The sequence below is a fragment of the Metarhizium brunneum genome, chromosome 4, assembly GCF_013426205.1.
Source record: "Metarhizium brunneum chromosome 4, complete sequence".
NCBI lineage: Eukaryota > Fungi > Ascomycota > Sordariomycetes > Hypocreales > Clavicipitaceae > Metarhizium > Metarhizium brunneum.
In genome coordinates, this window is record NC_089425.1 from 604,357 (window position 1) to 632,141 (window position 27,785).

Here is a 27,785-nt window from a genome sequence, read left to right on the forward strand (position 1 = left end):
ACAGGTTTGAGCGGCAAGCTATGCCAAGCTTGACATTCCTAGATGGGTTGTTTCTCTGGAAACGCATTTGTGACTTGGACACAATCTCCAGGCCGGCTTGACGAAGTAGATCCGCATGGCCATTTTTCTTTTTCGAGGTTATCTATAACTATGGTACAATTGACTTAAGGGCGGCATAAAAATATTGGCATTATTACACTCTTGTTACCTGTGATGAAGAAAACCATTGTGATTTGGGTGCATGAGAGGGTCATCTCTTGTCTTTGCTATCTCACAAAGCTCGGCTTGTCTTATTCTTCGAAAGGAGTCTAAGGTTTCTGTTTGAGCCTTCGCAACAACACATACTTGAATATGAGAAAAAGTGTCACAGAGCAAAGGAACAGTGACCCGGTGACAGTTGCTGTTGTAATCGCGGAAACTGACCACTGCCCACTTGCCGTACCATACACATTAATAAATGTTGACACGAAGCCCATTGCCGTATGCGTTATGATAGGGCTGCGCCGGATTAGATTTGCCAAAAGCTTTACAGAGAGTGTGTACTTACATAACAATTTGGTTGTTCACCCAAATGTAGTTACGCCGCAATTTCCACCACAAGCAGACGAGCCCAATTGCAGACACCGCACAGAGAAAAATAGCGATACAAAGCAGTGGGATACTCAATATAGAGCCCATCACAACCTTGGAGATGTCACCGGTTTGATCTAGTACATGAAAACGTATAGAGGAATAGGTGCTAGGCGAAATTAGAAAGCCGGCAAGCAAAAGCCATGACAAAAATCCTGCAACAACGGAGTAACGCAAGCCGATACTCTCTTGCATCTCAAGCAGCATTTGATCATACTTCGTCAAAGAAGTTTTGCGACCCATGTTATACGATTTCTTGCTGTATCGCTAAGCTCTCAAAATACCCCCCAAAAAAGGAGTTGTGCACTTGGTTTGAACGGTAAAAGGGATATAAGCCTTAACAAACAGGACCAACAGCTAACATCCTAACCCAAATTTTAGAACAGATATCTGAATTCTAGCATCGCGAATTGCAGTTGTTCGTTTATTCGTTTATTGGCACTAGATGGATCCATTTGTCACTGACGGCGAGACAATGAGGCTGCACTTGCAGTGTTAATGCTTAGTAGCTACTTCAGATACGCATTCTTAGATCCAGCATTGAAGATTCGGGGCCTGACAGAGCTCTGGGTTCAAATCACAAGTTCTCACCATGGACACCCAATAGGTCCATTCTAAATACTTAAATACCCAAAGGAACGTAATGAACTCATCCAGCAATTAGATACACCCACTCAAGACCTATTCAAGACGTGTTCAAGATGACCATTTCTTGCCAGCTAATAACCCATGAAGGCCAGCCCATTGACGGCGTTTTTGTGGAGCTCAATTGTATGGACTTCCCAGAACAACACTTTAGTGGACTTTCTGACAACTTGGGCATGATAGACGAATGGATTAGCGTTCGTGATCAAAAAGTCCAATGTGTTCAGTGCACCCCGAACATGGACGGTTCGCATTTGCAAATGCGCTTTCTGCCAACCCGTTTTTGGCGAAACGTTCCCAGAAGCTTGGAACACAATTTGGGTACCGCAGCAAGAGAATTCTCACTTTGTCTTCCACGTTAACGGAGACATGTATGCGATTATCAAGAACGGTGCTTCGCATGTTGAGACACCACGAACTGGCTCGCGTAGTCTGACGTTCAGCTTCGGCCCCTGTGGACTGAAGGACAACAATTCACTAGGCCTGCACCCACCCGGGTTCAACTTTGGCACCTCAGGACCTTTCGAGAGAAGACGTGGGTTTAAGAGAAAAGTGACCAGAAGTGAAGCCACTGATGAAACCCCTCAGCAAGAGGGTAGTAACCACAGCATCTGAGGCGCTCAGCTAGGCTTGCTACGCCGTAAATACCCTCCATTTTGCAGAACTAGTGTAGCACAGTGTATGTACCTTGTGAAGTCGTAGTCAACCAGCCGATATGTAGAGGTATGATCCATAATCTTAACAAAATAAAATACAAAATACAAAAAGCGCGAAATGGAAACATACTAGCTCAATAGGTCTCCAATCACGGACATGTATGTAACAGCATGAGACACGATGACTTGTGTCGCGACCTTAGAACTTTGATCTAGTAAACCAGAGTGGCGATCTTAGTCGTCTGCGGGTCATCGATGTCTTCTTCTGATGTAAAATATACTTGCTCCCCATGAACATTGAACAAACATACTCATCAACCAAGCAGTACATACGAAAGCCTTGGTGCTTGGCTTTGTCATGGGTGGGATCAGCAGGTCTCAGATCTCAGAACTCGGATGTTAATAGCCTCCCAGTCTCCCCATCTATGTGGCCGTCTTGCAGCTGGGGACCCATTGACACTAGACTCGTATCGCGGATGCACTCAACCTAGCATCGCGGGCACCTCCATGGAGATCGACGCGCTCGTAAAGATTTTTGCTGCCCTCAGTCTGAGTGACAACGAGGATGAGGTTGCCCGGAGGCGTCTGCGCTGCATCCTTTGTGGAAAGGGGTTTCAAAAGAGTAATGACCTCACCCGCCATATGGAAGGGCCACATCGGAGGGCTGGAAACTCCATCTACTGCTGCAGGGATGGTCACTATCGGACAGCAAGGAAAGGAAGTTACGAAAGACATCTTCGTAAATGCAAGGTAAAGAAAATTTCTAGTGGATTGTTCCGTTGCCACTGCGGAGAAGCGGACGTCGATGAGGCAAACCATGTTAGTCACATTCGCAAATGCAGGCGTGGGAAAAACGCTTCCAGCTCATGCAAGGAGAAAACTGAATGACACGAATACCGAGAGGCCCCGCATCACGTAATCGGCATGCCACCCAGCCACCACTTCATGGGATAAAGGTTTGCATACGAGCTTAATTAAGGATAATAAAGGATAATAGGATAATTTACTGGTCCTGTTGTGGGAGGTTTGAAGTTTAATGATACAAAATTTCTCTCGCACTGAACATGCGTGCGGCTATTAGCGACACTTATAGAGTAAAGCTTTGTGGATAGAGACGCTGTGGACAGTGTGACGCCGTGGGACAGTGTGACGCCGTGGGACAGCGTGACGCCGGGGACAGTGTGACGTTGTGAGGGAACCAGCGAGATAGCGGGTGCTCCTAGTGCACCCCCGCATCAGCCACTCCATCTCTGGAAAGATTATAAGAACGCTACCTGTGAAAAGACCGTCTCTGTAAACGTTATCGCTGAAAAATTAATCTCCGATAAGTCCATCTTTGAAAACACCGTCTATGAAACACCATTTCTGAAGGCGGGTAAGGTAATCTCTGCAAAGGTCGTCCGTGAAAAGGCCCCCTCCGTAAACGCTATCGCTGAAGAGGCAATCTCTGAGAAGCCCATCTTCGAAAACACCAGCCGTGAAAACACCATTTTTGGAGGCGGATAGGGTCATCTCCACAAAGGCCACCTCATCAAGAAGGCAACCTCCAAAAATGCACCCCCAAGAACCCATCTTTAAGGACTCGTATGCAAATTCTCAGTTCTTAAAACTCGGCTCCTAGAATGAGGCCGTTGCAATGATGGCCTTGGGTGGAGCAGGCGCATTTACATATTCAATAGTAGTAAGGTCAATTTTCGAAGCAAGGCTTTCTTTTAAACAAAAACAAATGGAAGCTGGCTCAAAAGAAGCAACAGGCGACTAGAGAAGCCAACCTACGCTACCGAGATCTACTTGTTCCTTGGGATGTTGATATACATGTCCATCCATGTCGAACCACGCTTGGAGCACTATTGGAGGGCTGCTCCAACTAATCCAGTGCACACAATTAACAGAGCCCACAGAAAATGCTCTCGCTTGCAGTGGTATTATTTACCAACGGCTTGTAACTGAAGCCTTAGGTATATACATGTACATATTAACTGCGGAGACGTCGAAACTAATCTCGAACCCGTCGCAGCTTCCCAGTCAATTTCTTGAGCGTCCTTCGTTTCTTGGTCGTCGAAGGATTAGGTGGCTCTGTGCTGAGCGCGGATTGAACAAGACGTAGACTTTCCGCCGCCCGACACGTACGGGGATGCTCCTCCCAAGAATTCGCTTTCTCTTCTCAAGCACCTCCCTCAGCATTAGTGCTGTTTCATCTAGTTTGCCTTGGTCACCTAGCATAATTGCAAGGTTATTCATCGCCGAGATTGTATCCGGATGCTCATCGCCAAGAATCCGCTGTCCTTTCTCAAGCACCTCATTTTGTGACAATGCAGCTTCGTTCCAGCGTCCAATCTCTGCGAAAAAAATATCAAAGCTTTCCACAGCCTCCAGCAAACCAACTTGGTCCCTGTCAAATACTGTTGAGGCCCTCCTAAAGCTTTGGACGTTGTCTACTAGAGTGACACAACTCGCAGCTTTGAGGCAGGCCCAGCCTTACGATCACCAATAACCTTCAGGTAATTATTGAGCAACTGTGAGGCAGCGTACCAAAAGCGCTGCACTCGTTCGTCGCTTTGTAGTCGATCGTAGCCCCAGGCATGTACAAGGCGGTGAATTGAGTATGAGGTTTGTCTCATCTTATGCTGGCAGAGCGAGTATTTCTCCAGAAGCTGAAAACATTCCTCCAAGTGAGGGAGGTCCACCCCATTTTGGCACCCTAAAATTAATGTCCATGGTGCGACCGTTGTTGAACATGAATCAATGCCTAAGCAGAAAAGCTCAAGGAAGATGTCTTCATAGTGAATAAAATACAACAACGTGAGAAGGCGGGATGCTTCCGGGAGGTGCCTGGACACCGCCGAGTAAGACGTCTCCCACACTGTCATAACGCTATGGTCATACCTTGCAACGAGTTCATCTGGCGTTTCCGAGAGCAGCTTCGGTCGATGGCGATGGAATTCATCAAGATATACGGATAAATTAGATGACAGCCGCGGGGTCTGTGACACATATTTTCCAGCCATGCTGATTGCCAGTGCAAGGCACCCTAGCTCATGCACAATGAGTTTGGCTTCAGCTACCACATCATTACGTGATGGTTGTATCTCTGCGCAATTTAGGAACAGTTCGACACTTTGTGACTCTTCAAGTCCCCCAACAGAAACCCCTTCGAACGTCGACATAGATCTTGCGATAGATGCTCGACTAGTAATGATAATATGTATATTAGGGGATCCTGGAATGTATTCAGACAGCGCCACAAAACTTTTGTCTTTTTGGTGCAGATAATCGGCACCGTCGAAGACGATAAGAAACTTTCCAGAAGCTCTAGTAAACCAGCTGAGTACTTCTCTCTTCACATCATCAGGACTCGGATTGCATAGTAGTGTAGTAGGATCTGCTAGTAGTCGGTATATAGCCAGGAAATCTCGGTCGATAGATGCCGGTTGTTCCGCTTGAATCCAGAAGGTGGCACCATACTCCGTTCGAAAACGCTGCAGGTAGCTCAGAGCTAGCTGTGACTTTCCCGCTCCTCCCATACCCCATACACCTACCTTCTTTACCTCCCCTTGTCTATTGGGGCCGAGGGGTCTTACGAGCTGATTTCGGATGCTATCACGAAGAGTTGTTCGCTGAACAAACGTCTTCACTGGTGTAATTGAGCTCAATGGATAGCTCGGTATGTGACTACGTTCTACAGGAGAGGACGCTAGTCAGTATTCAGTATTCGCGACTAGAACATGACAGAGCAAGTGATTGTAGCTGAGAAGAACAAAGACTAACTTGTCTAATCTATCTTCAAAGCGCGCTCGACCTCTTCCTTGATTGTGCTCAAAACTAACTCGCACGCGAGGCTTTTTGCGGACTCGAATTTGCAAATGGTACTGTGATCAGCGTGCATGAGTATCTGTTTCTCACGCGTACCTTGTAGATTCTATGTAGCAGATTTCTTGTCAACGATCTATCGGGAGTCAGCACGATTGCTTTTGTAGGTTCATTCGCTTGACCTACAATGCCCATCTTGCCATATTCATATCCTTCAAAGAAGTTAACGACAAGACATTTCTCATATACATGGCGAGATTGCTCGGATCGTTTGGTCGCTTCGTTCGAGGTTTTCTTTAGGGCTTCAAGGAGGTCATTGCTTGGCTTTACCATGCTTTTTCTTACTATTTTGGCCACAATATCACCAACAGTAGCATAATTCCCGCCTTGCTGAGGGGTGGCAAAGAAAACGAGAAGACGCGTCGCCTCGACGATAGGTCTGTATGATACGTCTAATGTGGCTGAGACGAGTGCCTATAGGGCATTAGCATTGGTTATTGGGCATAAAAGCCAGCACTCACCTCTTTGACGACCAATCCACCCAGACTATGGCAAATGAACACGAGAGGTTTCTGTGGATCAGTCTGCGTTGGTCAGGACAGAGCCCGAATTCAAATATGGCTAGTCGCTTGGGGGAATACCTTCCGCCTCAGATTAAGCCATTGTAGCGAATTTTTCGCGTGGTCATCGAGTTTGATAGCCGCTGCACCAACGGCAGGGCTCGAGTTATATTCGAACATCATCTCCCTGATGGGTCTGGAAAGGGCACCAGGGAGGAAATCATTAAGCCAGAGCTTATCGCCCATCGTCCATGTTTTTCGAGCGTGCTCATCGGTGTTCTTAAAGCTGAGGCCGTGGACTGCGACAACGCTAGTGGAATGATCTGGTTAACATTGCACGGCTACAGGTGTGTGACGTAGAACATACTCTAGCTTGGCCACTCGGTGGGGGTGGTCATCGTAGACGCTGTCGAAGATGACTTTCAGACCAGGTTGAATCATCGTCGGCGATCGGTAAAGGATTTGAATTGCTCATCAGGCTAGCATAAGGGCAGGTGGTGAGAAGCGCTTAAAAAGCAGGAGAGCTCAGGTCGACACAGGCTTGGCTGAACCATCGCAAGTTTAATGGACATTGATCTGAACGTTTAGCTGTCGCACCCACTGGTATCAACATTGAAAAGCCACTCTACACTAACTGGCAGCGGGGCGTTCGTGGCGTTAGGACGCTGAGAACACATGAAGAACGTGGCTGCATCGGGGCTGGCTGCGCAACTTACATATGGGACGGAACTCTGCATCCACGAGGCGGAATACTATTCATTGAGAGTGATATGGCAAGAAACTTTGTGGTTCAACTGGTGAGGTGTTGATTGAATGTATTTGACTGGATGATGCCACAAAGGTTGCACGTATCAAAACTTCCCTTTCATAGAGCGCGCCCTCATCCTAATGCAAAGGCAAACGCCGTCAACCATAGCTGAGGCGCGAGTCGCTGGGACTAGAGCAGCTTCTGGCGTCCCATCCTAATCAATTCAAACACTGTACGGCCCAGTAAGAGATAGCTTCCTTGTGAGCGCACATCAAGCTGTGCGATGTGCGAATGGCACAGAATCGTTCTTCCTCCTCGGAGGGAAAGAACCGCTAAGGAATAGCACCCATCAACCACTTAAGCGGCCGTGCATAAACCAAAGGATGCAGTATCGACGCAGGGACAACGCGATTAAAGCTATAGTTGCATATTGCAACGTAGAGGAAGGGCCAACTGCAAGCCGGACTGATATGCCGCCAACAATGACGGTCTCCCCGAGAGCCTCCATGAGCCATCGGAACAACCCATTGTACAGCAGCGTTGCAGGTCCGGAGTGAGGCGATGACGGCGTCTGGGCCAGGTCCAGGTGATACACCAATGACAGATTCGTAAGTGCAAGATTAAAGTGTACTTCTAATGGATTACTACGATGCCGTTGCGGAGCAGCGCATATCAATGAAGTAACCCAGGTTGGCCACACTCGCAAATACAGGCGCGAGCACCAGTCCATTCCGGGGCTCACAATGCAGGAAGACTGCTGAACGAGCGCAAAACTCACCGAGACGTTGAGACACAGTCACTTTCACGGCAAGAAGAATCCACCAAGGAAGGTAGCTACCCTACCTCATAGTAGCAAGGGGCCGAATAGGGAGTCCAAATCAAAACTTAAGCAGCCGAAAAATCGTCACCGCTGTGCCATCGCTGGCTTCCTAGATTACGGGTTTCGCAGACCAAGGTTTAGTGGAGGTGGTCTATATATATTTACATGGTTTAGATAGTTATAGAACTGAACATTTCCTGTCTAGTAATTCAGAATTCTCAAGCCAGCGGTGCTAGTTTTGCGAAGTGGCTTACTTTCATTGATAAAACTCCATGCCAAATTCGGTAACTAGCAGGGCTTGTATTCCAAATGCTCCGTGGAACACGCCAGTAAAGTCTTGTTGTAGAGTCTGTCCCGGAGCTGGGGCGCTGTGTGAATGCCACTGGATTCAAGTCCCCCGCAAGGGATATCATAGCTAAACAACCCGGTAGACGGATCGCTCATCTTCACTGTCGTCGAAGGGATAAACAGGTAGTAGCCGTCTAGTCTACGTCATGAGTATCTTGTGCTGGACACATAGGGACAACTTCAACAGTGCTTGGCACTCCGCAAGCTACGGTCAGAATAAAATATCAATGATCTATCTAGTTTACAGAACTACACCTGGACAGGCCTCATTAAACATTTCAACGGGCTATTATTCCCAATCCATGGGACCCCACTCCAGCGTGCCATCCTCCTGTCTAATCTCACGCTGCTTTCCCATTAAAATCTTAATCTCCTTTAGAGCAATAATATATATAACCTTTAACCCCCCTATTATTTCTATTATAATTTATTATATATTATATATCCCTAATAATACCTCCTTTAACTCTCTTAAGGCCTTTTATTTATTTCTTAATTTTTTTACCTACTATAACGCCTAATTTATACTTTTTATTCTTAAAGTTATATATAATAAATTATTTTTATTTAATACTTTTCATATATTATAATAATAAGAGTAATATAGCTATTTATTTAACTTTTTAAAAGGTAATTTATTATTTCTTAGTTTACTTATTTCCCTTTATATAAAAACCTTAAAAATATATAATAAATTTATAATAACCTATTTAATTAAGGCATTAAATCCTTTAAAATCTAGTTTAAAATTACCCTTTATATCTTTTAAAGTAAACTTATATACTAATAATATTAAAGTATAATAATATAAATTACTAAAGCTAATAAGCTTCTAGTAAAAATAATACTAGGTTTATTAAAAGCAGTAAAAGGCCTAAAAATAAGCAGGGGTTCCCGCTTTAAAAAACACTATACTTACTTCTTTTATTATTATTATTATTAAAGTAATAAAAGGCACTTATAAAAACATAAATCTTACTTTATAGTAGTATATATTAAATATTTAATATAAAAAGGCTAAATAAGGTCCTTTTTTAGGCATTATAAGGTAGTAACTTAACTACATAATTAAATAAATTTCTGTAATATTATTAAATTAATATAATATATAATTTAGGACTTATTTAAATAGTTATTTATAGACGGTATAAATGCATAATTTTAGATTAAGATTCCTGGATTATAAACCTTAGTAATAAATTCTAAAAACTAAGGTAAAACCTAGCTTATTTATAAAGGGATTATATATATTTAAATATAATAAAATTAAGAGCCTTAAAAGTATATTTTAAGAAAACTATCTTTTAAGCCACGGGTTTCTTAAGTTTACTTGTATATAATAAAAGTAATTTAAGTAATAATAATATTAAAGAATCTAAAGGTATTTAATTATATTTAAAAGATAATATTAGATTTATAATTACTTAATTAGAACTGGTCATGATTTCTAAATATTATTAGTATATATTAACTAATTACTCTTATATAATTATATAAAGCAAATTCCATTTAGATACTTTAGGCTATAGTAGAAATTTAAGTGTTTAATAACTAAAATAATATATTATATTTCCCTTTAAAGATCATCTATATATAGTACGATGGGGTTGCCTCCTCAGCGTTTCATATACGACCAAGAATGATATAAGTGTAACGGGTCAAGCCGCTTGAACGGCGGCCGTGCCGCCTATCTCCAACTCCCCCAGCGGGTTTCATTCTAGAAGCTTCTGTGGAGGCATATTGGAAAGATATAAGGCGCTGTTATTATGTAGACTTCGCTTTTCTTTCTTCATCTTGATAGTAAACAGCATAGGGACTAGTTAGTTGAATCAACTCACTAGAGGCCTTTCACACCCACAGGGGCTCTGTCAGAAACTCTCAAGATCGAACTTGTGTTCTTTGCAGGCTGTCTTCAAACATTGCAAATACCTCATTATTGATGAGAAGTCTATGATTGGCATTAAGTTGCTAGGCCTTCTGGATCAACGTCTCAGAGAAATCTTCCCAGCCCGTCAGGATGAGATGTATGCCGGCATCAACATCTTTGTCTGTGGCGATTTCCACCAACTTCCTCCTATTGGAGCTACTGTGATGTATTCAAATCTTCTCAACGCGCGAAACGCTGACTTTTTGGCCGGCCAGCAAGCATACCGAGCTCTGGATACAACAGTCCGACTAACACAGTTGATGCGGCAAGATGGCGACGACGAGGAGACGCTTCAGTTCCGCCGCGCGCTCGAAGAGTTGAGGGTTTATCAAGTATCCCAGCAGAGTTGGCAGCTTTTGAATACGCGAGTACAGAATGAACTAACTCATAATGAGGTAGAGTCCTTTAAGGATGCACTGCGTCTTTACTTTCGTCGAGAGGAGGCTCATGTGCACAACCACCAGCGCCTCCGCGACTGCAAACAGCCTATCCTTAGAATCAAGTCTACGCATACGGGCCAAGGCGCGGAGGGGGCAAACGATAACGAGGCAGATGGGTTGGATCCTCACCTTTGCATCTGTCTAGGGGCGAGGGTTATGTTAACAGAAAATATCTGGGTTGAGAACGGCTTGGTGAATGGGTCTATGGGGACGGTGAGGGATATCGTCTGGAGAGAGGGCCAAGATGCTACCAAAGATATGCCGACTGCAATTATGGTAGAAGTCGATGATTACGAGGGTCCCAAGTTCCCCGGCACTGACTACATCCCCATCTTCCCCGTCACCAGGCGATTCGAATACAAAAAACGTGACTGTTCGCGCACTAACTTCCCCCTTCGCCCTGCGTACGCTATCACGGTGCATAAAGCGCAAGGATTGACGCTGAAACAAGTGGTCTTAAACCTAGAACGGAAGGACCATGCGCCAGGATTATCATATATTGCTATATCTTAAGTTAAGAAACTCTCTTTTATTATGTTTAAGATGCTGTTTAATTTAAGTTAATTTATAATTAAAGTGAGCTCGAACATGAAGGATAGGGAAAGGGATTGGGACCTGCGCACACTCCAGTGCTTGTAAATTAATAGATTTGTTTATCACGTCAAATATAGTAAAATATGAAGACGAAGATGCAAAGGAAGGATTTTCATGATGATAAGCTTGCGCTGGCATCCTAGTTGCGGGGGGCACGGGGGGCCGCAGGTCCCTCGTTTTCTTGCCAATTTATAGCCAGACATATAAAGTAAGAGCTATCTTCTAACCTTTTATTGTAGCCTTTGCAATATAATACCAGTTTTCGCTACCACGCTTTTATTAACATATAAATACTATTATTACTTATTATTTGCTAAAAATCATGAAGCCTTCCACACTCGCATTTGCTCTTGCTATGGCTACTCAAGCAGCATGTCGTCAGGTGACCGAGGACGAGACGCAGGTGATAGCTGGGTGCTTTCCACTCTTTAAAACGATCTGGCAACGACCTTCAAGCGAGCAAACATTTCTTATTCAATCTTTACAATTTTGCAAGATCTCTGTTAGAGACGATCAGGGTCTGGATCGCCGTTTTGTTCAAATCCAGTGCCCAGAGGTAAGTTGGCATTACCCTTTTATTGCCGGCCGGGAAAGCTAAAAAACTAGTAGATGTCTCCGTGAGGATAAGGACTATTGTTAGCTGCGTGTAGGCTGCAGATTGGGCCTACTACTTGTTCGATTCTTAGCTGTTATAACCTAGTCAGGAGAAACTGCCACGTGACTAAAGCGATACATTGACGGTTATAGCAGCTAGCGAGATAGATTCAACATCATCTCTAATAAAATATAGTTTACATTTTGCTCTTTATATTTTATATAAGTACCGTCAAATCATGGTTTTAAATATTCGCATAACATGAATTCTCCACTAAGGCTTGATATAGCTCGACGCTTTGCTGTTACGGCTAAGGTTCCCAAGGGATAAACTAGTCGTAGTTTATGTTGGCAGAGCCACTAGGGCAGTCAATCTGAGCAGCTGGGTGTTACGTTGGTAATAGGTCGTAGACCGTAACCAAGTGATCAGAGTCAAAGAGTAGTAAGCGAAGCTTAGGTCAATGTAATGATCTGTGTTGAAAGCTAATGAGCTAGAGCCTATCTACGGAGTGGATTTGGGGGTCCTTATATACAGGATGGTCGCTGTTTTCTGGGGGCGAGTATTGACTTGTGTGAGTCGTCCTGATCGCAACGCGATCATATCGACTTACACGGTCATCGCTCTGGTCGCAAGACGATTCCTGCGATCACCTTTCGCGCACGCTCCAACTATTCTTGCGACATAGGCCTTTGTCCCTCCGCGGGGTGGCTCATGCGGTTGGCCCATTCTGCGTGTCACAGCACCATCACGACTTGTCTAAGACACTCACGTGAGCACAGACCATTAGCGCACCATACAGCTGTAGTCTAGATAGCTTCCTCTTCCCTCCTCCTTAAGGCACAACTACGTTACTACTAGCACCTAAGATTCGCCCCGTGATGGTGCAGATGAGTCAATGTGTTGCTGGAGTCTGGACAGGAGACATTGTCTTCCGTTTATTGCTGCGGGTAAGTGAGCAAGAATTAGCTCTGGGCAGGGCCAGCCTTTTAGAACGAGCGCCGTCGTACTTACAACGGCCACTTTCTCTCCCGGCGCCATGAAAACGAGACTGCAAAGCAGATTGCATAAATATAGCTACTTTTCAAAATAATTCATAATATTTTCAAAGTTCACAAAGTAGCTAATGACGTGTTACAATTCTAGATATGCTACATACAGGACACGCTACTATAGCTGTCTAGCCTTGTTAACCTCGTGGCGAATGTCTTTATTCCTTTCCAGCTCCTTCCAGATCTTCTGCTCTCTCTTTTAGACGCTGTAGTTTACAAAAGAATTTGGCGCCCTCCCGAGTGTCGGTAAACTTTTTCTATCCACGATTCCTCTTGCTGCTCTTGTCATCCTTGGCACGGTTGAAGTCCTCTAGCTTAGGATTCCTGAGGCTTGCGGTCTGCACGACATTCTTCCGTGCTTGAATACTGCTTGGGTTCCTCTTCTCTATTCCATACTGCAAGCTCGCAATACTTCTTTGTTCCCATACAATTCTCGAATTGCCCAGGTAAGCAGATATCAGGGAGATTATCTTCTCCAATAAACGGTAATAGGCGCGACTTTGTCGAGGTCAGTCCTCCATCCCATGTTTAAAGGGGGCCAGGGGATTACCTATTTACTTACAGTCTTTTGCGGTTGCTGCTCAAGCGACTTTGTAGATTCCTGTGTGCCAGACGTTGTGGTTGATTGCTCTTGGCTCGGGTCCTGGGGTTTCTCTCTGATACACCTGGCAATTGACGCGATTAAAGAGTCCTCAGTGAATCCTTGTTCGGGGTTTAGTTTATGCTCGTTCTCCTGTCGACATTCTTGACGATACTTTTGACAGGATTCTTTGGAAAGCTTTAGATCGTAGCATAAACCTTCGTTAGCCGCAGGATCTCTCAGCTTGATACAAGCCTTGACGTCCTTTTCAAATTTGTCGAGGCCGGCTTTAGAGAGTTGCTTGCTTTGAGCGTTGCTGTTGGCATCGATATATAGGTAGATACATTCAGGCCACACATAGTTGACGCAGTAAGGGGTTGACATGGAACCGCAACCACCAACCCAGGCTCCATAGACATCTGTTTCATCCGGAAGCTTTGCACCATCGTCAGCTTCAGCACGCTTATCCTGAAGATGGGATGGGATAGCGAGTGCCTGGCCCGAGAGCACTGCAGCGACGATGAATGCGAAACCCTTCATATCGAAATGATGAAAAGGCTTAGACAATAAAAATTTAAAAATAGGAAAAAAAAGACGACTGAATTTCTGGCCGAGGGCAAGGCAATTGACCGACTAAAGAGGATGGTACAAAAGTCTCTAGAGATGTAGATGACGACGAGAATCTGGCAGCTTTTATGTTTTCTTTGCCCAGTGGTGATGGAAGCTCTAGGTACTATTATTTACGATGGAGTTTGTACAAATATTATTACGTCATTTAATTGCGGTTATTCCGTACATCAATGCAGATCCCAGTTTATATCGCTTGACGTAAAGACTAGCAATTCGTTGGGCGTGTACCCTTTGCGCTAGAATAAGCTTCCTTTTTACATTTCGGCCATGGTAAGGAGTCAAATCCATCTAATATTTATGCCAAATCTTGTAGTCGAGTCGTATGTTTATTCGGGACTCGTGCTCTAATGTTATTTATTCATGCAACAAACGTTGTCTAGTCAGTAAGAGTCTGTTTAGAGCTCGTATTTGTATACTCCAGTCGGCATATCCCAGTCGGCATAGAGTGACGAATTTAATAAGCTGCTCAAGGCCGAAGTGGACTATCGATAATGTAACCAAGGGCTAAGGGGGCAGCCCTTGGGTTTGCTAGTATGTCTAATGACTACATAAAGTAAGATGGACGTTGGCAATAACCGTAGTTGGTTATACTCAGGGTTCAAAGCCACTACACGAAAATCCACATATGGACTCACATATGGTTCCATATCAATTGCACTCCATGCCACTAGAGCCTGCTGTGGATTCTCTTCACTCCACGGAACCCCGGCCACATATGGCAATGGTGGAAATTGTGGTATTTTCTCCCGAGGTTTAACAAGTAGAACTATCTACATAGTAAATAGGACAGGTTCAAAGTATCTGTTAACTAGTATCCGTAACGGGCTAAGTGGGGTATCTCGGCTTGCGTTCCCGTCTCTGGTCCGGGTAGCGGGGCCGGACCTCCGACAAGGTAGTTTAGCTGCCCTGAGCTCAGGAGCTTAAGGTCTCTCTTTGTTTTGTTATTTTTTCTCTTTCTTCTATAACTTTGGTATTCGCATGCATTGCCTTGCCATTTGTTAATATACTCACTTAACCTGTTACAATATCCCGTGGTCAAGATATCATATTCAGGTCACCACCGTCACCTAAGGTCTTAGGTGGTGCGCATGAATGACCACCTGACTGGCAGAAAGTAGCTGCATCATCTGTGCATATGTTCATGGATCTGTTCCTCATATATTCTCATTAACCCTGTTATGGTGCTTATGTCAGCAGTGTGCAAAAGGTTATTTGAACTTATTTCTGGTAGCGGGATAGTGTGATGACACTGACGAGCCGTAGCAATCGACTAGATGTTTTAACCATCGGCTTATACTAGACGTTACGCAGCTGTGTACGGGCAAGATTGGCGGACTTGTTGGGTCAAATACTGATAGAGCCATCGAGAGAATATTGGCGATACGGCAAGAGTCAGATGGAACACGGACTCTTGGTACCTGACTTGTAATCATCACTGTAATGTGGAAATCCTTGCCACATGTGGACTCACATCCATTATGGATACATATCCATCCATACCACGGCCGTGATCTTAGTCATCATCCATATCCATTCCATATCCCCGAATGTGTAGTGGTGTGTAGTGGCTTTGAACCCTGAGCGAAGGTCATTGAGAATATGGTCTATGGAGTTGTTTTGCCTTAGCTTCCAGTCTTTCGTACTCAGCTATTGCTTCTGGGTCTGCCTTAATGGCTTCAAGATCACAGTGAGTCCAAGTACACTTGTTCGAGATCGTTGCCCCTACTCAACGCCACATATGCTTGTCCGTCAGAGACGATGTTAGAATTTAAGCCGACGGTAACAGCTGGCAGTGATAGGCCATGAACCTTGTGGATTGTCAACGTAAATGCGTTGTGATTGGAAGCTGCGCACGCTTATACTCCACCCCATTCGTCTGAAAATACGACGAAGTTTTATGCAAGTGCATGCATGACCTGAAATGCATTAGCTGCTTTGCGGATCTCTCAGCTTCGACGGTAGGGCCAAAGGAAAAAGAACTTACTTGGATACTGTCTAAAGAAAAATCGAGGTGCGGCCCTTGAGCCTGCAGTCTCCAATTCATTGGGTGTATGGACACAGCAGTCCAACAATTATCACACATAGGGGATGAGGACGCGAGTAATGCATGACCTTGATTAATGCTTGATGGCCTGAGGGACCCGCACAGCCGGGCAACCTTGCGTCGACACATGATGAGTTTGACAGAACCTGACACGTATAGAGTAAACTCCATGTGCCGTGGAATGCCGCGTTTAACGCCACATGAATTCACAATACGCGGAGTGGCGGACTATGTACAACAGCGAGGAACATGTGTTCATTGAGTCATTCATGGAGTATGCCAAGAGATAAATTAATAGTATCTAATGTCAACAGAGCTTGTCTTGCTTAGTCAAGCCGTGTACCGCGTAACAGTCTTGACTATTAACCTGAGACGACATGGAGTCACAAAGAGAATGTGAAGAGCGCCCCTGCAGTGGCTTCACCTTAATGTACTCGGCGCCACAATAACTTGAGGAATTAGAAGAGTTTACGCGTCCAGCCCACCATAGTCTACCTGTACCAAGCCCTACTAGTACTAGTTGGTAATTTAGCCATTACTACTAGTAACTACCTAAGTTGACATAGTTACTTTAAGCTTCGTATAATAGCTAGCCCTAAAGTTGAGAATATAAAAGTCCAAGTCTTTCATCTTCTCAAAGAGGATATTTTCTATGCTGGCAACGCTGCGATAGAACGAGACGTGTTATGTATGGCATGATTGTTTGTCAAAGGTGGGCGTAATGTGGATAACAGCATTGACGAAGTCTTCGGTTCCTATGCCGCGTCACCTCGGCAATAAGCTAGTGCGAGTCAAACAAGAGATGAAGCCTTTTTTTACGCATTCGAGCATCTGAATAGGGACTTTGCAGGGGAAGGAGGAATGTGGCATGCGTGATTCCTCCCTGCCGCTTGCGCAGAGTGAATTATACGCGCTGAACCCAGAGGCAGGGGATATACCATTGCTCATTCGATAACACCACGTCCTCTAAGCCCTCATTCCCTATGACCCGTTTTTCGGAGATGCTCTTTTCAAGTCGTAGTATATACATACTATAGATCCACCAAGTCATGCCATCAGCCAAGGCTAGGCCAAACTCGCCCGGTCAACCAATACAGTCGAGTGCCAAGTCGCCCCCGGGCACGCCGAATAGCTACGCCGTAGCGAAGTAGCCAAAGGTGGTACTATAAAGATGCCCGCACATTCCTCCATGTCTTAACTGGACCGGCCAGCAAGATACTCTTCACCTCCAACCCCCAGACCTGCTCCCCCCCCCCCCCATCATGTACCTCTCAACCGCAACCGTGTGCGTGCTGGGCGCCCTGCAGCCAGTCCTCGGCTCGCCCGCCCCCCAACGCGTTCCTAAAGACGGAAGCCAGAATGTCATTATATCCGACTGGCTCACAGCCACCAAGACCGTCATCAACTACTATGCCCCGGACCCCAAGTGCGGCGGCCACCGCCCATGGGTCGGCATGTGGCCGGCTGACGCCTGCAATCCCTATGCTGCCGACTTCAAAGCCTGGGCCTACGTGAAGAAGACTCAAGGCTATGATGACATCGCCACGGTCGAGTTTGACAATGCGCAACTCGGACCCGGCGAGTTCAAAGCCGCCTTTGTCTGCGAGGACGGCAAGCGACAGCCCTGGATGCTCTCCAATACGTACAAGATTGACGAGGCGCCCCCTTCTAAGCCGGGCCAATGTGTCCATCGACAGAGCTCCTGGCAGACGACTTGGAAGTATACCGCGTGCGACAAGGTCGAGAATGATCTCTGCTATGACAGCCCATTGACCTACATTGCCTGCAGTGACTGCAGAGAGCAGTGTGGCCGACAGTCCGGCTAGGCACAAACCAGAGCCTTGATCTGCATGCGCCGAGTCAATGACGGCGCTGTATAAAGGGCGATTGAAGATGGACAGAAAAACTTGCAGTCCGTGTAGGGGATGGCTGCTTCCTTTTCATGTTAATATCACTAGTATTTACGAACCAGACCTTTTATATAGCCGCTGCTCAAGCTGAACTTATGCATAATACTACAAAGAAGTTCTTGGACTTGTTGGACAGAGTTGCCAGCTGCAAAGTGTATTTGACGACATTGTCATCAGTGACTGAGCACTGGGATGACGGGCCCGAGAGAGGAACGTTGAAGGCATATCGCGAGGCAGCAAGGTTGCTGGCACTGTAAGGCGAGGATGCGCAAGCATGAGCTGAGGCGGCTGGTGCCGTTGGAATCCCTTTCCCTATCCTTCATGTTCAAGCTCACTTTAGTTATAAATCAACTTAGATCAAACGGCGTCTTAAACATGATAAAAGAAAGTTTCTTAACTTAAGATATGGCAATATATGACAATCCTGGCGCATGGTCCTTCCGCTCCAGGTTCAAGACCACTTGTTTCAGCGTCAATCCTTGTGCTTTGTGCACCGTGATAGCGTAGAGTGATTGTTGCTTCTACCAGGAAGCCAGCGTCCCTGCTGGCTTCTGACTGGCTAGCCCCTGACTGAGGCCCACTTATCTAGCTGCTATCGCCACCACCAGCGGTGGTGGCGATAGCTAACAACAAGCAAGAACAACATCATGATCACCAGCGCGTAGCCGTTTGTGCCTGTGATAATTATCACCCGATAGAAGCCTTGCGCTTCCAACAGTGATGATCGGGAAAGAACCATGCAACTCCAACGCGCGTTTTCGGCTGTGGCGCTTGCACGTTCTGTTCCGCTGGCCTTTCTTGTTGACTTCAAATTCAGCTGCAGCACGGAAATTGGCGCACTTGCTACAGAAGATTTTATCAACCTCCGCAAGTTGAAAATTCATTGCTTGACAAGGTAGAAATGACGGCTGGTGATGGCACAAAAAGACGCGTTCTGAGGAGCGCGGAATGGAAATAAACAGAGTTCCAAAAAAGGAAAGGTGGAATTGATGACTAAGTGAAATTTCACCACATCATCGCAGATTTAGTGAAGTGCATTACGCCCCCACCTGCAAGCCAGCCAAGCCATCTTCCCGCTTTTTAGGTCCCAGCACGATTAAAGGCTTGGGTTGTAAAAAAAGTCTGTAAGCGGATGCACTGTATAGCATGATGCGCTCCCAAATTGAGGCTCCGAATATCTGCCAACTGACTTACCTGACTCCAAGTACTCTGAAAGCGAAGTTGATCCCAAGCCGCTCGCGTATGCAGTCCCTCAGGGCTCTGCAAGAGTCGCATGGGGTCTTGCTTACAACAATCTCAACCTGACGATTCCTCTCCTGCAACATAAAGAGCTGGAGGAAATCGTCCACGCCCGACTTATGACCATCTGCAATATTGCGGAAAATATAGTTCCTCCTCACGAAAAAGCACATTAGCTGTGCTTCCGCATGAGACGCGTTGAAGCTTCCTGCTACACCGCGTTCGTCATAAGGGCTGGACTCGAAAGAGAAGCCAATGTCCTTTGCAACAGCAAAGTTCTCAGTTCCACCCCAATACCCTTCATTTATTCTTATGTATCCAGCCTCTGGTGGGAGAAACTCTGAGCGAATGGGACTGGTCCTGCCGCTTACTGCAGCTACGAGGGGAAAGGCCTCGCCCCGAAGGAGAACCGCTGCAGTTTTGCTTTGAGTGCGTATTTCTATACCTTGGCTTGGAATGACAAGCGATATCGAACCGGGAGACAGAGACTTGTAGAAGTATGCGTCTGTGAGATCCGCGAGGTTAGGCTGCACGCCTGAAGAGAGGCTCGCCGCCGGGGTGTGCTTTAACAATGCCCGAATCAACCTCCTATGCCTCTTCTTGACGAACGGGTCCTCTAGGTATTTGATACTTCTTTCATGCCTCTCCCGATCATTCCTCTCAGACTCTTCCGCTAAATTGCCTGCCGTCATACCGCGCCGGTCCTTCAGAGAACTGTCTGCGCCAGCTTCAAGCAAGAGCTCAACTATTTTAGGATAGCCCCAAAGGGCAGCTTCCATCAGCGGCGTTCGTCCTTTGGCATCAGCCACATTGGTGTGAGAGCCGAGTTTCAAAAGGTACTCAACAGCTTCACAGTGTCCATTAGGCGCTGCTAGCCCCAACAAGCTTTGTGTCACAGCACCATCACGACTTGTCTAAGACACTCACGTGAGCATAGATCATTAGCGCACCATAAAGCTGTAGTCTAGATAGCTTCCTCTTCCCTCCTCCTTAAGGCACAACTACGTTATTACTAGCACCTTAGATTCGCCCCGTGATAGTTTGTGCCTTCCTTTTTGGTTGCGCCGCCGTCTATTTTGTTTCCATCTTCAATGCGGCCCAGCCACCACGCCTGACAGGGGCGACCTTAGATCCACGAAGTCCCGCGACAGACGCGTCGCGATTGAGACCATCCACGAAGACACCCACAGCGCGATTGACACGTCGCGATTGAAGATACCCACGAAGACACCTACAATGGCACCGGAAATCGACACTCCCGCCTGGAAGGCCAGTATTTTAGAAGGCATTACGGCTTTCCCCCATGTCTATACCATTGTCACCTGCGCCGACACTACCCACGATCTCTCCCCGGTTTTTGAAGCCGACAAAGATGCATACTACGCCAGACAGGTACAGGAGTACTGCGAGCACATCCAGTTATCCCTCCACGCCAAAGCTAGCGCTCTCCATGAGGAAGTTCAGACCCTCCGTGACGAGAATCGCGACTTGAAGAAGGAGGTTGCTACACTCGACAAGGTGATCGACCGAGTCGGCGCTCCTAAGCATACCACCGGCCAGCTTCCCCATCGCCAGACCCGAGACCATCCCACGTTTAATGCCACCGAGAAAGATATCGAGAAGCGACAAGAGGAGTATGTCGGCTGGCGCTCCAAAGCTATGCGCAACTTAGCCGTGGATAAGACCATCTACAACACTGAGTTCCGTCGTTTGCAATACATTGGCAGTATGCTTGATGGCAGCGCCTACACGCTTGTCCGCCAGAGCCTAGATGTGATTACAATGAACCCCGACGAAACAGGACTATGGGAATGGAAGACCGCCGACGACCTCATTGAGTTCCTTAACAGCCAATACGAAACCATCGACCTCGATCGCACTGCCAGCCGCAACTTCGACAACTATTTCATGACAAATAAGCCCTTTGAGAATTTTATCGCCGAGTTCAATAAGCTTGCAACCCTCGCTGGCAAGACTGATAAGCAGAAGGTTGAAGCCCTCCAACTCAAGGTATCCAACGAGGTCATCGACGAGGTCATGCACCGTAGCGGCAAACCTGGGAATGACGACTGGCCTGGATGGAGAAAGCTGTGCCAGGACGTCTACAACGACCTTGAGCAGAGTAAACACATCAGGAGGATGCGTAGCCGACGTGAACCTGGCCCTCGCAGTGCCTCCGACAACCCCCGTCCAAACAACCCGCCGGCCCCAGCCGCGCCAATCGCCGACGCGGGCGAGCTCATGCAACTTAGTGCGTCCTCGACCTCCGAAGCTCGCCGACGCGAGCGCCAGGAAAGGGGCCTCTGTTACTACTGTGGCGGAACCCACAGGATCCGCGACTGTCAGGAGAAAAAGGACAACGATGCCAAGTACAGCCTTCAGAATAACACGCCACGCAGTGATGCCGCTCGTGGTCGTGGCCACGGCCGTGGCAGCTACTACTCCCCTCGTCCCTCGCCCCAGGTCCCGAACGCAACATACCAACCCCAACCCCAGCCCCAGTACCGACAACTCCAAGGCTTCCCACCGACCCAGCAACACTACGTGCAACCCCCTTACCTTAGTCCTACCTTCAACCGCCTTCACTCCATGGATCAAGGCTTTATCGAGTCTGACACCAGCAGCTTAACCGACGCTAGATCAACCCCAGACACAGATAGATCCCAGGGAAACGTCTAACCTCCGGGCACCGTCGCGCCCGGAGGTCTTCAGGAACACCTACAAGCTTATTACCATTGTGGATCCGCAAAGTTATTTGTGGCAATGAACCTCTTGTCCTCAGATCCATAAATAGCAAATCGCTACTCATTCAAGCGACACTGTTCCCTGCGCACCAACAACCCGTACAAGTGAATAGCTTAGTCGATAGTGGATGCTCCGCGCGGGCATTCGCCGACCGCGGCTTTATTCGCGCTAATAAGATCCAAACCGAGAAGCTGCCAAAGCCACGCACCCTGATCCTCGCCGATGGGAAGGTCGCTGACCATATTACCCACTACGTCATTCTTCCCGTGAGTATGGGGAACCACATCGAACCCTGCGTCTTCTTTATTACCACGCTATCCCCAGACACTCCGCTTATTTTTGGACTCCCCTGGCTCCAACGTCACAACCCCACAATCGACTGGGCGAGAATGACTCTACTTTTCCAGTCACAGTATTGCCTTACTCGCTGCTGTTCTACACCATGTTTCGCACCGACAGTACCCAGTCCCAGGCCCAGGCCGCACGATATTGCGCCACCTACCGAGTCCCAGCCCCCCCGCCAGCGGGACCAGGCCTACATCGAGGACACTGAAGATGAAGGTTACGGGAGTGGTGATTCTATACGAACCTCTTCTTCCTACCGGCCGCCTTCTATTGAAGACAGCGACGACGAAGAGCCTCACCCCGAGGGAAGTGTGGAACTAGATATCCCTCAGACCCTCACTCCCGGCCAAGATCACTACCGCACTTTTCGACCGAACCGCCCCCGTTTTCCGCTGGAGCCTGAGACCCGGGCCCGGATGATCCCCGACAGGCCACAGTTAAAGCCAGCACCTGTCACCCTGAAGGCAGGCAGACGGCGCCCAGTACACCAGGAACATCATGCTCCGCCAATGCCGCAGCTCAGTGTGCCAATTCCACCCACGCCGAATGGGGCGTGTCCGCCTGATCCATATGACCGGCCTGATCTGTCTGATATCAAGATGTCAGCCGCCACCAACTTTCTCCAGTTCTGCAAAGGCGGCGCGACCCAGTGTATGAAGATTACATGGCCTGAACTAGACGCCATCCAGACGGAAACCCCCTTACTAAAACTCCCCGACTTGCCAGAGAGCGTGTTCCACAATATCCTCGAAAAACGCGGCGACCACGCAGCCATCTCCCAACTATTCCCTAGTGCGTTCCACGATTTCCTTGATGACTGCTACAGTCAGGAACACCTGCGACGCGTGACGGACGCCGACGTCGACAAGTTCTTGAAAGGGAAACCGGACCTCTCCCACGAAGACATTAAAGCAAGGCTTCCTGAGTGGCTTCAAGATAAAATAACTGGGTTCCTGCCCCATCTAGCGAATGAATTACCTCCACGACGCGGTTGGGATCATAGAATCGAACTTACCCCTGGCAGGGAGCCCCCATATCAGAAGAACCGCCCGTTATCCCCTAGAGAGCTCCTTGTTGTTCGGAAGTGGCTTGATGATAACCTATCTAAGGGATTCATCCGTGAGTCGCGCGCCCGATGTGCAGCGCCCCTTCTCCTGGCCGCGAAACCTGGTGGTGGTGTACGTATCTGTCAGGACTACCGCGGACTCAACTCGGTCACAATCAAGAACAGATACCCGCTGCCACTGATCCGCGAAACCTTAGACGCTCTCTGCCACGCCAAGTACTATACAAAGCTGGATGTTATCGCTGCCTTCAACAAGCTACGCATTGCCGAGGGGCACGAGTGGAAAACCGCATTCATCACACGCTTTGGCCTTTTCGAATCATTGGTCATGCCCTTCGGTCTCTGTAACGCCCCCGCTTCGTTCCAACACTATATCAACCATACTCTGTACGACCTGCTCGATAAGACCTGTACGGCCTATCTCGACGATGTTTTAGTCTATTCACAAACGCGCAAAGAACACCGCCAACACGTCCGCGAAGTTATAGACCGCCTGATAGAAGCGGGCTTGCAAATCGATATTAACAAATGCGAGTTTGAAACAACAAAAACCAAGTACCTTGGACTCATCATAGCTAGTGATGGAATCCAGATGGACCCAGACAAAGTGGCGACGGTTACTGGGTGGGAAAAGCCCGCCAACGTGCGCGAACTCCAACGCTTCCTCGGATTCGCAAACTTCTACCGCCGCTTCATCCGGGATTTCTCCTCAATCTGCCGGCCTCTGAACGATCTCCTACGGAAAGAGTCAGCCTGGTGCTGGACCGAACGGCAGCAGCACGCCTTCATGCAACTAAAGACCGCGTTCACCACAGGTCCTGCCCTTGCCTTCTTTGACTACAACCGTAAAACTGTCCTGGAAACAGATGCTTCCGATTGGGCCTCTGGTGGAGTACTGTCTCAGTATGACGACGATGGCAGTCTACGACCTGTTGCGTACTTCTCTTCTAAGCACTCCGCAGCCGAATGCAATTACGAGATCTATGATAAGGAACTACTCGCTATCATCAAAGCCCTAGAAGAATGGCGACCGGAGCTCCAAGGGAACGCGTCGGAGTTCGAGATCATGACAGACCATAAGAACCTCGAGTACTTCACAACAACCAAGGTTCTGAATCAGCGTCAGGTTCGCTGGTCCGAGTTCCTCTCCCAGTTCAACTTTCGCATCATCTACCGCCCAGGGTCCAAAGCCGTTCGACCAGACGCTCTTAGCCGACGATCCCAGGATGTGCCGTCCAAATCTGACGTTGAGGACGATCGCCTGAAACAGCGAAGGAAGACCCTGCTACCCCGGAACAGGTTCGACCCGTCCGCTCTCGCAGACTTACTCGGCGACATTGATGACACGACTCCCATGGCAGCGGCGCCCGTGACCACCCTTACCCCGGATCTGGAGAGACCTATTGACGACATTATTGACCAGGCATACAACAACTCTGACCTCGCCCAGACTATGCTGACAGCACTACGAGACCCCAACGTCAAATGTTGGCCTAAATCGGTTCGCAGAGAGATACGAATAGCCATGCAGGACTGCAAAGTCCGGGGTAACCGGATTTACTACCGGGACCGCCTGTTTCTACCCCCCACCGACGAAGCCAAGATCCAAATCATTTACAGAACGCACTCATCGGGACCAGGAGGGCATCCTGGCCGTGTCAAAACACTCGACTTAATCACGCGGACGTATTGGTGGCCACGAATGTCAAAAGATGTCGAGATCTTCGTAAAAGGATGCGACCTCTGTGTGCGCACGAAGACATCTCGTTCTGCCCCGCCTGGATTCTTACAACCGCTTCCCGTCCCGTTTCGTGCCTGGTCGGATATCTCCGTTGATTATATCACGCCCCTGCCCGACTGCAAGCGCTTTCAGTCCATTTATAAACATATCCTGGTAATTGTGTGCCGTCTGACTAAGATGCGTCACTTTGTGGCCACGCGAACCCTTAACGTTGATGAGCTTGCCGACGCGTTCGTGAGCAGAGTTTATGCGCTACACGGAGCCCCAGACAACATTGTCTCCGACCGTGGCCCTCAGTTTGTATCCGAATTCTGGAGACAGCTATCCAGACGACTTGGTATTTCCCTGAAGCATTCTTCGGCCTACCACCCCGAGACGGACGGTCAGACAGAGCGCATGAACTCAGGGGTAGAGCAGTACCTCCGCGCGTTTATGAGCTTCCACCAAAACGATTGGGTGGACTGGCTTCCGCTGGCTGAGTTTGCCGCGAATAATGCCACGTCAGACACAACTGGCGTCTCGCCGTTCTTCGCAAACTATGGCTTTCATCCGCGCCTTGGCATAGAACCCGCAGATCCATGCCCGCCGAACCTCTCCATGGCACAGAGGAGAGGGTTTTATAAGGCTAACACTGTTGCCGAGCGTTTCGAACGGATCCTCGACCAGCTCCGCGCCCTAGCCCAGCAGTCCATTGACAGATATGAGCGTAATGCCAATGAGTCCCGCACGGAGTCCCCTATATACCATGTCGGTCAAGAGGTATGGTTGAGTACCAAATACCTTAAGACCAACCGACCAATGAAGAAAGGGGATGATAAGTGGACGGGTCCTTATGAGATCCTTAGTGTGTATCCACGCGCATGTCGCCTCGAACTCCCCGACCGCATCCGCATATTTCCCGTGTTCCACAACTCACTGTTGCGACCAGTCTCTACAGACGAAGACGGGAACCGCATAGGGCTCCCTGGCCAGAGTGAGATTAATGAAAATGAGTCCCGGAACATCCGCGGCCGCATCCTCGAGCGGGACGACGAAACGGAAGAGGTGGTAGAGAAATGGTTATTTGATTCGATCCTTGACTGCCGTAATAAGGACGGTTTACAGTACCTCGTCAAGTGGAAATATCATGCCCCAAGCTGGCAACCAGCATCAGATCTGAAGGGACAGGACGACACACTCCTAGAATTCCACCGCGAGCACCCTGACAAGCCCGGCCCCGCTACCTGGGTGAAGAAACCCCCAGCTCAACCAAGACGAAGTCTCCGCCTACGACGAGTACCACTTCCAACGGTGAAAGGAGTATCCTTCGCAGCGACACAACTGGTGAAGCAGATTGGGGTCCATTTTCGGTAGCTTTGTTTCTGTCGCTTTGGTTTAGAACCATTCGAGGACGAATGGTGTTTAGAGGGGGGATACTGTCACAGCACCATCACGACTTGTCTAAGACACTCACGTGAGCATAGATCATTAGCGCACCATAAAGCTGTAGTCTAGATAGCTTCCTCTTCCCTCCTCCTTAAGGCACAACTACGTTATTACTAGCACCTTAGATTCGCCCCGTGATACTTTGGCCGTCCTCATCCTTGAACTGGAGTAATGCATTGGAATTTGGCGAACCCTCAAGATATCGTCTCACCTCATTCACGTTTCCAGAACAAGCCGCCGATACCAAGACGACAGAAGCGCGTTGGTTAATCTCTTCCTCCACTCCATGCAGCAATTTAAACATAACTATAGGTAATTGATAGTGATATTCGGAGATGACTCACGTGACCCTGGCTACTTTCGCAACTTTACGCCATGTACTCGCTCTACGTGGTTCTTAAAAGCGCTCAAACTGGTTAGGAAGTCACCCAACTGCTCGTGAGTCGATTGTTGGCTTGTTAGTCAGTCTGGTTGTGAAAAGGGGCTTATGAAGAAGGTCAGTATCAACTACAGGAGAAACTGTCTGCGAAGGTAAAGTCAAAAACATAAGATAACGCCTAACAGGCTATTCATTAATGTCATTTACTTAATCTTATAACTGAAGTAGGACGACCAAACCTACGTATCTCCTCATTCCACGTAACTTTGTCGTACTCATTAACAATGAGCTCCTCAGCTTCTTTCAGTGCCCAAGTTCCCCGGAGGTCCTCAAGAGTGCCCTAAGTTGGCTTCTAATAGATCTTGAACTGAATGCGTCCATCAACACCTGACCGGATCGCTCCTAAGCGTGAGTACTCAAAAACCTGCCTTTTGCTAACCAAGGCGCGGCTTCTTTTGAATACGATGTTCGCCAGAGCCAGTAGTTCTTGTTGTATTCTTCTTTCTCTTCTGATTACTCCGTTGGATCCTCCTAGTGGTCTCTTCATTGTCCGCCACACGTATTATAGCACCTTCCAAGTCAGTCTCTCGGCTAACAGTTCTCGATATAATATCTCTTAAATCCAAGTTAAAGCCTCTAAGACCATTTTCAAGGACGGACTAAAGATATTCTCGAGAGTTTTACAGCTTAATGTCGGGGACAGAATCATAGTGCCTTGTATTGATAGGTCATGACCCGGCTGGAGGTGCGAAAGATTCCTTTACGGAGATAAAGGGTTGTAGCAATGAACGGCGGCGAGTGGGGGACAGCCAGGAATAATTCTTCTCTAAAGTAATTCGATCTATCCTCACTATTATGA

General features: G+C 47.6%; 8 protein-coding genes across 8 annotated transcripts; 4 read left to right on the forward strand and 4 right to left on the reverse strand.

The window, feature by feature from the left end:
- Positions 1-2,390: 2,390 nt before the first annotated feature.
- Positions 2,391-2,573, reverse strand: G6M90_00g068530 (uncharacterized protein; the record flags this gene model as incomplete). Its single annotated transcript, XM_066130879.1, has 1 exon — positions 2,391-2,573. One exon carries the CDS (start codon positions 2,571-2,573, stop codon positions 2,391-2,393), a length of 183 nt encoding a protein of 60 aa, XP_065987130.1.
- A 3,277-nt stretch (positions 2,574-5,850) lies between these two features.
- G6M90_00g068540 (uncharacterized protein) lies at positions 5,851-6,742 on the reverse strand (the record flags this gene model as incomplete). Its single annotated transcript, XM_014685119.1, has 5 exons — positions 5,851-5,877; positions 5,928-6,215; positions 6,263-6,325; positions 6,383-6,611; positions 6,669-6,742. The coding sequence occupies 5 exons, from the start codon at positions 6,740-6,742 to the stop codon at positions 5,851-5,853; spliced, it is 681 nt and encodes a 226-aa protein (XP_014540605.1).
- Positions 6,743-10,239: 3,497 nt separating this feature from the next.
- pif1_0 (ATP-dependent DNA helicase PIF1) lies at positions 10,240-11,097 on the forward strand (the record flags this gene model as incomplete). Its single annotated transcript, XM_014685120.1, has 1 exon — positions 10,240-11,097. The coding sequence occupies one exon, from the start codon at positions 10,240-10,242 to the stop codon at positions 11,095-11,097; it is 858 nt and encodes a 285-aa protein (XP_014540606.1).
- A 2,040-nt stretch (positions 11,098-13,137) lies between these two features.
- G6M90_00g068560 (uncharacterized protein) lies at positions 13,138-13,942 on the reverse strand (the record flags this gene model as incomplete). Its single annotated transcript, XM_014685121.1, has 2 exons — positions 13,138-13,320; positions 13,385-13,942. 2 exons carry the CDS (start codon positions 13,940-13,942, stop codon positions 13,138-13,140), a joined length of 741 nt encoding a protein of 246 aa, XP_014540607.1.
- Positions 13,943-17,338: 3,396 nt separating this feature from the next.
- On the forward strand, positions 17,339-17,902 carry G6M90_00g068570 (uncharacterized protein; the record flags this gene model as incomplete). The annotated part of the gene is made up of 1 exon (XM_014685122.1): positions 17,339-17,902. One exon carries the CDS (start codon positions 17,339-17,341, stop codon positions 17,900-17,902), a length of 564 nt encoding a protein of 187 aa, XP_014540608.1.
- Positions 17,903-19,176: 1,274 nt separating this feature from the next.
- On the reverse strand, positions 19,177-20,004 carry G6M90_00g068580 (uncharacterized protein; the record flags this gene model as incomplete). The annotated part of the gene is made up of 1 exon (XM_066130880.1): positions 19,177-20,004. The coding sequence occupies one exon, from the start codon at positions 20,002-20,004 to the stop codon at positions 19,177-19,179; it is 828 nt and encodes a 275-aa protein (XP_065987019.1).
- A 457-nt stretch (positions 20,005-20,461) lies between these two features.
- On the forward strand, positions 20,462-21,904 carry G6M90_00g068590 (uncharacterized protein; the record flags this gene model as incomplete). The annotated part of the gene is made up of 1 exon (XM_066130881.1): positions 20,462-21,904. One exon carries the CDS (start codon positions 20,462-20,464, stop codon positions 21,902-21,904), a length of 1,443 nt encoding a protein of 480 aa, XP_065987187.1.
- Positions 21,905-22,359: 455 nt separating this feature from the next.
- Tf2-12_12 (Transposon Tf2-12 polyprotein) lies at positions 22,360-26,475 on the forward strand (the record flags this gene model as incomplete). Its single annotated transcript, XM_066130882.1, has 1 exon — positions 22,360-26,475. One exon carries the CDS (start codon positions 22,360-22,362, stop codon positions 26,473-26,475), a length of 4,116 nt encoding a protein of 1,371 aa, XP_065987053.1.
- Positions 26,476-27,785: the final 1,310 nt, after the last annotated feature.